The sequence below is a fragment of the Furipterus horrens genome, unplaced genomic scaffold, assembly GCF_987537825.1.
Source record: "Furipterus horrens unplaced genomic scaffold, mFurHor1.1.pri manual_scaffold_2, whole genome shotgun sequence".
NCBI lineage: Eukaryota > Metazoa > Chordata > Mammalia > Chiroptera > Furipteridae > Furipterus > Furipterus horrens.
In genome coordinates this window covers 48,418,329-48,432,521 of record NW_028327172.1, presented here as the reverse complement: position 1 = coordinate 48,432,521, position 14,193 = coordinate 48,418,329, and the positions used below count along the sequence as shown (strand labels likewise).

Sequence of the window (14,193 nt, the reverse complement as noted above, 5' to 3'; positions counted from 1 at the left end):
AATGTAGCAAAAGGTGAAGCTAAAGAACTTACATGTACGACCCATGGACATAAACTAAGGGGGGTGGGGTAGGATTGCTGAAGGGAAGCAGGGTACTGGGCAGAGAGGAGCAAAGGGAAAAGAAATTGGGACGATTGTAAAAGCATAATCAATAAAATGTACTTAAAAATAAAATAAATTCAGTTATTGATATTTATAGAGAGGAAGGGAGAGAGAGAGAAACATTGATCAGTTACCTCCCATATGCCCCAGAGCAGGAATGGAACCTGCAATGTGGATAAGTGCCCAGACAAGTAATCCAACGGGATGATGTTCCAACCAACTGAGCCACTTGGCCAGGGCAATGCCTTTACTTCTTTTAAAATGAAAGAAGGTGAATGGATTGGCAAAAGAAGTTATATGCATGACCCAGGGACACAGACAACCATGTGGTAATGGCCAAAAGGGCAGGGACTGGATGGAGGTGAGCAAAGGGAGAAAAAGTGGGACAATTATAAGAGCATAAACAACAAAATTTAACAAAAATAGAAATAAGTAAAAATAAAAAATAAATGATCCTGTACATTACCTAAGTCTCCAAGTGAGTCCCCCCACCCGCCCCACTGACTGGTAAACAGTTGACAAAGGGACAAGGGTAGAACCAAAAATCAAAGAAACAACTTAAAATCTTAACCTGAAATAATAATGTACTGGGTAAGACTCATTTAAATGCGTACTATTCTATGTATACTGGTTCAGTAGAGCTCCCCAAATTACCATGAGGTATTTGTTCTCCTTATTTATCCACACATTAATTACTCTTCCACTTAAAGAAAAAAAAAGTCACTTACTTCTTCCAACATGTGCTAAGATATAACAATTCTTCCTAGTTAATATCTTGGATGACCTAAGTGGTAAGTCAAGATTAGACTTCAAAATGTACTTAGCCTTCAAGTATTACTAAACTCCAATTAGTAAACTATAGACTTGAATCTAAAAGGTGTTTGGTTTGAGCTTGGCTAAGATATTAGAAGCAAATGAGAACGAAAACTTTCTGAAATGAAAAACTAGTTCAATCTTAAGTTCCAATTTTGCTGATACCCAGCATAATCACTTCCAAACTTTCCATCAGACGCAGTGTTTTCAGCCTGTTGCTGGGGCTGGGTATAGGGGATGGAGTGGGAAATGAACACTTGACTTGGTTAAACAGGGATAACATCTACATCTCACAAGAGAAAGGAACTGAAAATGCTTTTTGAACTGTAAAGCCTTGGTTTCTCCAAGTATAGTCTCCAGACCAGCAACACTGGAATTACCTAACAGCTTATAAGAAATGTAGAATCTAAGACCACATTCCAAAACTACTGAATCAGAATATGCATTTTAACAAGATCTCTAGGTAATTCACATGCACATTAAATCATTAACAATGTAATATCAACAACATTTGACATCATCATCCTTGGCTCAACCATTTACCATACTGAGAAACTACTAAATGTGGATTCTGGCCTAGGTTTCACCACTAATTTACAACATAATCTTGGGCAAATCACTTCAATTCTCAAAGTCTTCTTTATACTAAAATGAGGTTAGACCATTAGCTCCCAACGTAAGGTTCCTGGACTCTTTGGAGTCTGAAAAAGTGGTAATGGAGAAAGGCAAGATAGTAAGGTAGTTAAGAGCATAGTTTTGGAATCAAAAGGCCCTTGGATCACTTAGACTCTGCCACTTAACAGTGTGTGACCTGGCGGAAATTACTTAACCTTCCTAAATGTCAATGCCTTCAACTGCAAAATTGGAATTATAATAGTACCTACACCTTAGAGATCAAGCAGTATACCATTTGATTACGAATGAGTGCTCTGCTAGGTGACTCAGGTGATAGAAACAGTCTACAACTTGATTGGAATGGCTGCACAGATGTATACACCTGTGAAAACTTTGCAAACTATATGCTTAAAATTGATGCATTTTATTGTAAGTAAATTATACCTAATTTGAAAAGTAAATAAGAGAGAGGGGAAAGAGAATGTGGTCTGGAGTCAGACTATGTGAATTCAAATCCTTGCTTTGCCTCTTGCAAAGCAGAAAACTGTGCACAAATTATTTAACCCCTCTGTACCCTAAATTTCCACATCTATAAAATAAGCACTAACAGAATCTAACTTAAAAGGGTTGTTATAAGGATTATACACAAACATTCTTATGAGGTAATATACACTAGAGCTTTGCATATTAAGTGCCCCACAATGTTGGCTATTATTATTTCTATTGGCTATTTTCAGTATTTCAAAAATCACATTTATTCACAATAAGGATGCAGTGAAGATATTATGAGATTCTGCTTTGGACTTCTACCAATTATATCACTACATTAAGGTAATCAATGTGATAACAGTGACTAGATCTCCTCTGACTGACAGTTACATGTGCCTTTGATTAATTAAAATGAGGTAAATATATTAATAATTACAATTTATATAGAAGTAAAAATAAATTGCAAGATGGCAGCTCAACTAGACGCTTTGCTACCTGTACAAAAAACTGAATAACAGATGTGCAATGACTAATCGCCAACAGACTTTGCCCTGATGTTCTATCCATAGTTAGCAGATTAGGCAGAGAGAAGAGTGGGAAGGGGTCTAAAAACAGGAAAGAAAAAGGATGGCAGCAATGAACTACAAAACAGCTAGATGCCTTGAATGGCATTATGTGTGTGGCAGAGACAGCTGGTTGAAGCCTCTCTAGTCTTGTGTGGCAGTGGCAAGAAAAAGACCCCTTTACCCCATCTAAATGAATCCATAATAAAGGTCTAAAGAGTGAAGCTTGCCCTACTTTTCTCCTGCCCAATTCCTGTGAAAAGGATGAAAAGAGGAGCAGTAAACAAGTGAGAAGGGACAGCCAACTATCTAGCTTTTATAACCCCTATAAAACCCATAGAAATTTTAAAATAGTTTTAGCTTTCTGATAAATAAACCCTCCATAATATATCAATTCTTGGACAGTCTTCTTTCAAATATATTTTTAGTAATGTATTTCCCTTGAAAGTACAAAATGCCTATATTTTTAAAAAAGATTTTATTTACTTATTTTTAGAGAGAGGGAGAAAGAGGGAGAGAAACATCAGTGTGTGGTTGCCTCTCGCACACCCCCAACTGGGGACCCAGCCTGAAACCCAGGCATGTACCCTGACTGGGAATCAAACCAGCAACCCTTTGGTTCGCAGGCCAGTGCTCAATCCACTGAGCCACACCAGCCAGGGCAGGCAATGCCTATTTGAATTTATCTGTTAATACTCCTACTATCCTATTAACTATCTTTAACAGAGAGTCTTCACATAGTTTTGTATTCTGAGTCAATGATAAAAAAAGGTGTTCAACTGTTTGCTGAAGAAACAAAACATTCTGAAAATTTTTTCACTAGATAATTCTCCTCAAAGGCCATAATTAAGGCATAGCATTCACTTCCACTTTCCTTTAGGTAATACTTCTTCCATGAAACCAACTACACCTGAAATTCCACTTCCTGGAGACAGTATGTCTTGCTTTAGAAAGCTGTCAGACCTATATTTGAACACCATTTCTGCCACTTCATAGCCGTATGATGCTGAGCAGATTACTTCTCTAAGACTCAGTATCCTCATCTAAAAAAGGTGAATAACACCATCTGCGTATTACTTCCTAGGAATGTTCTGAGGGTTAGAAATACACAAGCAGTCCTCACTTTGCAAGGTTCTAATATGTACAAATTTCAGTTACCATCGTTTAGTTAATACCAATCCCCCAACAACACAATTCAATTTTCAATAACTCACAGTATACTAACTGTGAGTAATTACTATAGTACTACAAACTTTGCTACTCGATCTCCAGTCCACAAATCACTATGTAAATAACAGAATCACGTCAGTCAGTGATTAACCAAGTCACTTCGTTCAAAGACTTTTGGTGGATTTGACAAAATAAACTGCAAAGGAACAACACTTAGGCTGTTGGAGAATGTCTCATCAGCAATGATAAAAGCCAGGACACAATGGAATAATATTTTCAAAGTGCTGAGAAAAAAAATATCTCTCTGCCTAAACTGCTAACTATGGCTAAAACATCAGGGCAAGTCTGTTGGTGATTAGTCACTGCACATCTGTTATTCAGTTCTTGTACAGATAGCAAGGCATGTAGTTGAGTTGCCTCCTTGTTTCCTGGTGATGAATGTATGTGACATTTTATAAAAATGAACAATGAAAAGAGAGAACAGGCCGACAATGATAAAAGTCAAGCAAAGAAACAAAAGTGGCAATGTTAGAAGTGAAATTCCAATCATCCATAAATAGAGTGATAGAAGAAATAGATGACCATGACAATGTTAACCCCACTGCCGTTTGACTCTAGATATCGTCGGCAGCCGTCCGTCTCGAGAGACGATGGTGTAGCTTCTTCAGAGTCTATCTGCACCGCCAAGAATGGCTGTGCAGTCCGACTCGGGAGTGACATGGTATCTGTCTCCTCCCGTGTTGAATCGACATCTTGCGATGACGCTGAAGCTACAGAGCCTGGGCAGGGTAATATGGAGGGTCTGCTGTTGCCCATGCAGCAGACCACCCCTCTCTTCGCAGCTGAAGGGTCCAAGGGAAAGACGGAGTCGATACAGCTTGGGTTCAGGTGCGCCGCAGGAGTTGCCGGTGTTGACTACAACGTCAAACCGCCTTAGGGACTCCGGCTCCGGATTTTCTGTCGGGGTTTACTCCCTTAGCCTTTCCCCTGAAGAGGTATGCTGCAAGGCAGCGGAGGTTTTTTGGAGTCAGAGTTTTCCTTCTCTGATGTACCCTGACTGGAAGATCGAACCAGCGACACTTAGCTCGCAGGCCGACGCTCAATCCACTGAGCTAAACCAGCCAGGGCAATAAGAGCTTTAATAATCTGTCCCTAAATCATTTTTTCCATTACCACCACACATTCTATGCACAACCACAATAGATTAATCTGTTCCCCAGAAAAGCTTTCTACTTTACTATCTATAAATTTGAACATACTGTTCCTTACTTCAGGTGTCCGATAATTAAATTTATCAAATATTAATTGAATATCTACTTGGCCAGGCACTTATGCTAGACATTGGCAAAATTCTTATCATTTAACACCATCTAACTTTACTTCCTCAGTGAAGCTTTAAATAAATAAGGAAGAAGTCATCCAGATACCTTTACCGAGTTACTTGCTTACTCCTCTAAATGCCAATACTACCACTTTGTTGATTTTCTATTTTCTTTACTAATCTCTGATTTCTTTAGTTGTCTAGGATGCTATTTCACTGCTCTTGGTATTCCCAAAACATAGCATATACTTTGTGCACAGTAGGTGCTTCAAATGTAATTGTGTAGGAATCAATTTACAACTGAAATGGGAAAGTCTATCCTTATTTCTGGGGACATATGGACATCTGGCTCTTGAGCAAGGATACCATCTGGGGCCATGTAGCTTATTTTTACATTCATGAAAATGCATAGAAAATATTATTACAAAGATTTCACAAGTTTGAGTATTTGAAAGGATTCATAAGTCTCCATAAGAGCATTATTCATCTAAGGCTTTTATTTATTTTTTAAAAGATTTTATTTATTCATTTCTAGAGAGGGGGGAAGGGAGAGAGGAAAGGAGAAACATCGATCAGTTGCCTCTTGCATGCCCCCCACTGGGCAACTGACCTGCAACCCAACTGGGGACCTGGCCTGCAACCCTGGCATGTGGCCTGACTGGGAATTGAACTGGCGACCTTTCTGTTCCCAGTCTGGCGTTCAGCTCACTGAGCCACACCAGCCAGGGCTAAGGCTTTTATTTCAAGGAAAAGGATATGGTGCCACAAAAGAAAGAGAAGGCAGACAAGCATTGTGCCTGTGGGAGACATCAAGGGGAAAGGTCCTAGGATCCTAATTCACACCAGGTCCACTTCATCTCTGGATTGAACCACCAACATTTGTGTTTTAGAAGAGCCTAAGGCAGAAGTTCCAAGTGGGGTATTCTTCTGTGGCTCTGGACATGTAGTCAAGCCAGTCTGGCTAACCAGGTGTATCTAGTGAAAACCATCAATAAACAAACCGGTTTACAAACTGGATTTTAAACAGCATACCCTAAATCCAACTGACTCTAGATATACATCCAGAGGAACTTAGTGAAGGCAAACTTATTGACACAAATAAGTGACACAAAGAAAATGGCTGTAAGAAAAGTATGAAAATGGACCAGAAGTGATGCCAGCAAAAGCTTACTGTTAAAGGAACTCTCAGAGATATTTCACAAATTCAAAGTGCAAGAATAAAATGCTGGAAGCTGATCCAAACTTAGAAAGGAATATGACAATTCAACAAGGCATAGAAAAAATACTCCTTCCACATCACAAGTTATAAGACAACAAACAAGTCAGACACTGTTCAAACTACTCTTAAGTTCTTTTACAAAAAAATACATTTTAATTCTCAATGTACTAAATACTAGTTTTACTATCATTTTCATTTCTCTATATATTTATAACCAACAAAAAAGGGTTTACAATGTATGACAAAAAATTGTTTTGCCTTTGCCTTTTTTATTGTTCTTTTACAGTTGTCCCAACCCTCCCCTCCCCCGCCATTGCTTTCCCTTGCCCCATCCTCCAAACTCCCCCCTCTCCATCCTCCTCCCCTGCTCCCAGAATCAATCCTCACCCTGATGTCCATGTCCGTGGGTCATTTATAAATGTTCCTTGACTAGACCCTTCCCCTTCTTTTTCCCTTTACCCCTCTGCATGATAAAAATCTGTAAATGTCACAGAACAATCGTAACTTTTCCCATTGATTAGGATCATTTGTCAGTTTTAACTTGCATGGTCATTTATGTTGTCCCACACTATGTTGCAAAGTGAGCACTACCTGTACCTATAACTTCTGGCACATCAAGGTGCTTATTATTTCACAACTAAAGAGAAATCCTGTACCTTCTCCCCTGGTCCTTACGATCTGCTCAAACAGAAAAGAAATTTGAATTGAACTTGGCTGATGTTAAGAAGATAGCTTTTGAATAAGAACCATTGCCATACCTGAACAGGCAATTCATGAAATTCATCTTTATGTTATCTAAAATACATGCATCCTAATGCTGAAAGATAGGCTTCTTGAATAATTATGCAGTTTTTCCTTTGTGATAGTATACTACTTCATGCTTGTCCTCATCCCTTGCATGGAGGGCACAATGAATGCGACAGAAGTAATACAGTATACTAACTCTGGAGTCAGACCTCAAGCTGAATATTACCTCTACACTACTCTTTGAGCTTCTTAGAGCTTCAATTTTCTAATCTGTGAAATAAGGATAATAATACTTTCTTTTTGGAATTATGGTAAAGACTGAATGAATTAAAATATATGAAGCGCTTAGGAAAGTGTGGTACATAGGATGGACTTAGATGTAGCTATTATCACTATTATTATTATCCTCAATGTTTCTATCATTAATTTAAATATTAGAATGATAATAAATTGCATTTGTTTTTAAAAAACATCATTATTAATCAGCATGCTTTTCACTTGCTGGGTAAGAAGACTTGACATCAACTTCCTCCAGATCATTTTTTCTCCAAAGGTACATGTGCAAAGGGTGGCCAACATGCACTCATCACCTTCCTGCAACCCCTGATTCCTATGTCAAAACCCTCCCTGCATTCTGCTCAGTTTCCTCTTCTGAGGACATTAAGACCTACAGCCATTTCCCATTTCTCAGACCTATCTGCCAGAACAGTAGTATCAAGTTCACATGACTTAACTGTCAGTTTTCTATTTTAACTCTAACCCTTGGTTCTAAACTAAGAGTCATTATTACCTATACTGACCCGTAAAGAGGTAAAGAACCTAAAGGCCAACCAAAGCCAACCCACCTTGTTTGTTCTCTACTAAACAATTAATTCCCTAAAATATTCCGGTGAGTTAGTAGAACAATATCTGTTTTAACACTTTCAGAGTAAAGAAGTCCTCTGCCTCACAAGTCAACCCATTCCAAGATCCCATCTCTAGATAAAAAGTTGCCTTATGTTGAAGCAAAATCTCTCCCCTTACAGTTAGTTTCCACCCATAGGCGCCAATTCCACATTATAGGAAAATACTGAAAGTTTAATGCTCTGTATGACAGCCCACCCAACATTTGAAGACCCTTGAGTTTCTCTTCCATTTCCAGTTCAGAAAGCATGGTTTTAAGTCCCTTCCCTCATGGACCTCCTCTGGACCAGGTAAGGGCCTGCCAACAGGATCAAACAAACTGGTAAAGTGCTTCCTTTGCCAACATTTAGACTTCCACATAATTACCCTACAAATTATTTCTTTGCTCATATTCTCTCACCATTATTTTAAAAATATTAATTTAAACCAGTAGTTCAGGAAATATCTCCGCCTAAATCACAGTATAAAGAGAATGGTACTAAAGCCCTGAAAACTTCAGCATGAGTTCTGTTTCCCTTTTTTTAAAAAATTTAGTCAATTTTGGAAACAGAATTAAATAGGATCAGCTGGTATAAAACCCTTGCCTCTTTTCTACAAGCCAAACACACATGCCTGGGACAAGGACCCAACAACGGGAAGGTCAGCTAAAGAGTTTGCTCCATGCCCTGAGAAAGTGGATCAAATGAAAAGAAGGAAGTTAATAATCATAAAATATTCTCTGTACCTTGCCAGAAGCAGGTGCCTGAAGAAGTATCTAACTCTGTGCTCTCAAAACATGACCAAAGTAAACAACAGAAAAAGAAGGGGCAGATTTTCCCTGTGCTCTCCTAGCCTGGCAGGAATAACATCTGGGGAAACACACACACACACAGCCCAGGGGGCCAGTGGTGCCTGTCAGGGGCAGCAGCTGAAGGAAGTGCAATCAGTGACAGTAGTGTCCTCAGATGACCCCTAACTCTTAGGCAGTTGGACACGAGACAGAGTAAAAGGGACTCGGTCCCTTGTGCTCTTGGGAACCTGGCACCAGCCGGAAGGTACAGACTAACTAGGTGCTCTGCCTACTACTTCTGGTGCAAGGAGATAGCCGAACAGTGGTGCTCCGGCACTTGCAAATATCCTAGGTGGGAGGGAATGGGAGGTAGGGGGTTGAGATCTGAGACTGGAAAACCCTTTCCTGGAGATGACCAAAGAGGTCTAATATTAATAGAGAAAGAGGAAAACAAAGACCTCAGAGTTTTCAGGTATGGGGGAGGGGAGATGTTCCCTTCTGTGCCCTTAGGTTGGTAGCAGCAACAGTGGAAGCAGGTGCCCCCCCCCCAACCCGTCCGGACCCCGGCACTCGTCGGCGACACACTGGATTCCTATCCGGTCCCTTCATCTGCAGCTTTCCCATTCCTGCTTCCCGGCCAGGGTTCCCACTCCACTCCCCGCGGCCGGGCCTGCTGCCTCCCTTACTGCCAGGTCCGCCCTCACCCTTCCTCACACGGCGTCTCCTCCTCAGCCCGGCGCCCTCTCTCCCTCCCGCCCGCCTCAGGCCGGGCCCCGGGACCGGCGGTGGCACTCACAGAACTCGGCGATGTACCAGGTCACTGCGTAGTTCTCCTCGCACCAGTCCAGCGTGGAAGTCGTGCGGCCCCAGTAGCCCTCACGGTCCGCGGCCGGAGCCATCGTGCGCGCTGCCGCCGCCCAGGCGCTCCACTGGCTGCGCTCTGCTCCGCAGGCTCCAAGGCCGGCTCCGGCCCTGCCCGCGCTCTCGCTTCGCGCCCCGCCCCCTTCCCTGAGGGGCGGGGCCCGGCGCCGTCACCGACAGAGTTCTGTAGGGAAGCTCCGCCTGCTGGCGCCTAGAAGCCTCCCGGACCCCGCCCCGCAGGCACGGGGGTTGGACTACCCCCTCCTGCCTCAGGAAGGGGTGTGAATCGGAAAAGCCGGTGGCGGTGACTTGGGAGGCCTGCCCCGCCTCGACACGCCCTTGGCTGTAGGTTCGGGGTTCCTGATATCCCGAGGCGATTTTCTGTCAGGATATGTCTGAACCTCCATCTGTGTGTGTAGTTTGATTTAATTGGTACGGGGGTGGGATGGAGCGTCCAACCAAGCCCTGGCTTGACAAAACCTGCGCAGAAATGTACCTTAGTATCTTCCTGTGGCCGCAGGCCTCAAAGGAACCCAGAAACAGAATGCATCAAGCCCCTGGGATTCCCGGAAAGATACGGATTTTTCGTTGAAAGTATAAGTGTTTTTTTGGAAAACAAAAGGAAAGGGCAACAACAGTCCTGGATAAAAAAAAAAAAAAAAATTAAAAATGGGTTTTGAGATCCTAAAAAAGAGTACAGCCAGAGCAATGAAGAGTTTACCTGCTTCAGTTTGGGCTTCCAAGCCCAGAGATTGCTATCCTTTTTAATTGTGCCCTACTCTCCAGGCAACCAACAGCCTCCCGTACTATCAGCCTCAAGGCTCAATACTTCATAGAGTTGCTGGAGGGATATTTTAAAACACCAATGCAACTGCCCATGCCCCCTTGGGTTCAGCTACACTAAACTCTTCCGGAGCTCGGACTGTGCTAACTATCATAGATCAACTCCCATCTTCCCGCCTTTGCTCCTGCGGTTCACCTGGGACCGCCTTCCTCTCTTCCCCATTTGGCTAACTTCCACTGGCCCTTACAAATCCAGCTTCTTGAAGCCCACTCTGACTCTTACCCCCAAGAGGAGCTCCCCTGTACTTTGTTCACATCCACCCATGATAGTCCAAATTAGAGAGCTTGCTTTCTATTCATGAAGAGGATAGTTAAGGATGTTATAAATGCTGTTTTCCAAAGAAATATGTCAGATATGGCGTAATCAAAGGTAAAAGAGGAAACTAGGAGAGATGAGGAGCCCACAACCTCTTCATAAAGTGACCCTAGCAGGTGATAAATGCAGACCTTTTATTACAGGGTGCAAAACCTAGAAATAGAGGTGCTGTGTTTTAATAGAAATAGTAAGGTACCTGAAATTTTTCTTTTGTGCAGCAGACATTGAGCTACTGCTATGTACCCAGGCCCTGGCTGAGTGTTGAGAACACAGGAGGTAAAAAGGAAAGATCTAAGAGGACAGTCTCCAGACAGATAAAGCCAATGAAGTGTAGGAAAACTATTTCTAATCATTTTTATCTCATTCTTTAAGTTTTGTTTATATTTTAAATATATATAATAATCATATGTGTATATATTTTATAATCCTGGCTGGCTTGGCTCAGTGGATTGACCGTCGGCCTGCGAGCTAAGTGTCGCTGGTTCGATCTTCCAGTCAGGGTACAGCAGAGAAGGAAAACTCTGACTCCAAAAAACCTCCGCTGCCTTGCGGCATACCTCTTCAGGGGAAAGGCTAAGGGAGTAAACCCCGACAGAAAATCCGGAGCCGGAGTCCCTAAGGCGGTTTGACGTTGTAGTCAACACCAGCAACTCCTGCAGCGCACCTGAAACCAAGCTGTATTGACTCCGTCTTTCCCTTGGACCCTTCAGCTGCGAAGAGAGGGGGGGTCTGCTGCATAGGCAACAGCAGACCCTCCATATCACCCTGCCCAGGCTCTGTAGCTTCAGCTTCACTGGAGAGGACACTCCAGCGTCATCGCAAGATGTCGATTCAACACGGGAGGAGACAGATACCGTGTCACTCCCGAGTCGGACTGCACAACCATTCTCGGCGGTGCAGATAGACTCTTAAGAAGCTACACCATCGTCTCTTGAGACGGACGGCTGCCGACGATATATTTTACAAATGAATACATATATTTGTATACTCAAATGAATATACAGAAATACACACTCAAAAGTGATTTGCTGATAAGATTGCAATAAAAACAGTGTAGAGGCTACAAAATAGAGTGTAATAATACTTTGCAGGAATAAACTCCAAATTAGGATGTTATGGGAGTCCCTTTGTGGAAAGAACCCCTTACCCAGCCAAGTAATTAAAGGCAGGAAATGAGGCCTTGGCTCAATCTATACCCTGCACATTGTTCATCAACAGTGGGAAAAAAGAAATCTATGACCAGTACAAAATTGAGGAGAGAAAAATTCCCCTGCCCTAGAGAAAAGGTTCACTGCACAGTACCACTCAGAAAACACAAAGCAGATTTCCCAGTTCCTTCAGCAACACCTGTCTTTCTTTCTTTACTAAAAAACTTTTCCCTTCTGAGTATGAAAGCAATACGTGGATATGTAAGGGACCCAGAATGGCCAAAACTATCTTGAAAATGAAGAACCAAGTTGAAGAACTCACACTTCCAGGTTTCAACACAACAAAGGCTACACTAATCAAGACAGTATAGACTTGGATAAACTTGCAGATCAATGGAGTAGAATGGGGACTCCAGAAATAAACCCTTATATTTACAGTCAATCGATTTTCAACAAGGATACCAAGACAATTCAATAGGGAAAGAATAGTCTTTTTAACAAATGGTGCTGAGACAACTGGATATCCACATGCAAAAGAATGAAGCTAGACTCCTTCCTGTCACAATAAACAAAATTTAACTCAAAATGGCTCATAGACTTACATGTAAGAGCTAAAACAATAAAAACCTTAGAAGTTTAGATAAAAGTAAATCTTTGCTTATAAAAAATACCAAAAGCATGAGTAACAAAAAAAAAGATAAATTGGACTTCATCAAAATTAAAAACTTTTTTGTTATAATTGGTACCATCAAGAAAGTGAAAGGATAACCCAAAAATGGGAGAAAATACTTGCAAATCATGTATCTGATAAGGAGACTTGTATTCAGAATATATATAGAATTCTTACAATTCAATAAAAACACAACGTAATTAAGGTGGGCAAAGCATCTAAATAGACATTTCTCCAAGGAAGATATACAAATGGCCAATAATCACAAGAAAAGATATTCATGTTTGCCATTAGAGAAATGCAAATCAAAACCACAATCAGATGCCACTTCTCACACACTAGGATGGCTATAATCAAAAAAATAATAATAGCAAGGGTTGATAAAGATGTGGAGAAATTGGAAACCTCATACACTGCTGGTATGTAATATGCTGCAGCCACTTTGGGAAACGATTTGGCAGTTTCTCAAAATGGTAAGCAAAGTTACCATATGACCTAACAATTCTACTCCTAGGTATTTATCAATGCAGTTGAAGACTCATGTCCACAAAAAAATGTACAAAGATATTCATAGCAGCATTATTTGTAATAGCCAAAGACTGGAAACAAACCAAATTCCATCTTGATACTGAACTTACTGAGGTGACACTGATTAACAAAATTATACAGGTTTCATGTGCACAATTCAATAACACATCATCTGTGCACTGTATTGTTGTGTTCCCCATCCCCAAGTCAAGTCTTCTTCCATCACCATTTATCCCCCATAAACCCTCCTTCACCTCTTTCCAACAATCACCATACTATTGTTCAAGGATCACCCATATTCATCTTTATGTTTCCAGTGCCCAGCACTGGACCTCACATGTGAGCAAATTCATAGATATTTCTCTGATTAAGTAACAAATCCACTTTCATAAAGTAATCTGGCACAGCAGTTAACACTGTCAGCTCCGATAAGTTATTGGGCAAGAAAACCTCTTAATAAGCTGAGATTTGGGTCCTATTAACCTCACAGCCTCAATTTCCCCACCTATAAAATGGGGAAACAGTAGCACTCACTTCACATATGGATTAAATGAAAAACTTAGTTGCTAAATATAGTATCTAGGAAATGAAATAAGATCAATACTTATCATGGTATTGTGGTATTATTATTACCTGGAAGGAAGGAGAAAGACTCTTTGGTGAAGCACAGGAAATCAGTGTCCATCATGCATAGGGGAGATAGTGGGGAATATTTGGGCCTGGTTTTCCCATCAGCTGTGTTTTCTAAACTAAAATGAAACTTGGATTACGGAGAACAAAAAGTCAAATTCACACTTCCTGAGATAGCTAAGTGTCCTTTGTCCTTAATCTCCTACCATTTCCCTTCAAGCCTTCCCCCGCTCCCCATACCATAGTCATAAGCCATCTGCTGCCATGTCTCCTGCACTATTCTAGACACTAGAAGAGGACAAAACAGACAAATTTTAAGGATAAAGATGAAATGTAACAGTCAACTATAACAGCTAACACTGACATAATATTGACTCTGTTTCTGACACTGTTCTGAGTACACTTCAGTACTACCTTTTGAGATAGGATGGTAAGAAGCTAGGAAAATTCCTTGGCAAGTGGAATAAGGAAACTGAGACAGATAGC

General features: G+C 41.2%; 1 protein-coding gene across 1 annotated transcript in view; it reads right to left on the bottom strand.

Moving 5' to 3' along the window:
* Positions 1 to 9,680, bottom strand: part of ACER3 (alkaline ceramidase 3) — a 140,196-nt gene extending 130,516 nt beyond the window's left edge. Inside the window, exon 1 of the mRNA XM_090267783.1 lies at positions 9,508 to 9,680. Within this exon, the coding sequence (XP_090123909.1) occupies positions 9,508 to 9,610 (103 nt within the window). The 5' untranslated portion in view covers positions 9,611 to 9,680. The remainder of the gene's footprint in view (positions 1 to 9,507) is intronic.
* Positions 9,681 to 14,193: the final 4,513 nt, after the last annotated feature.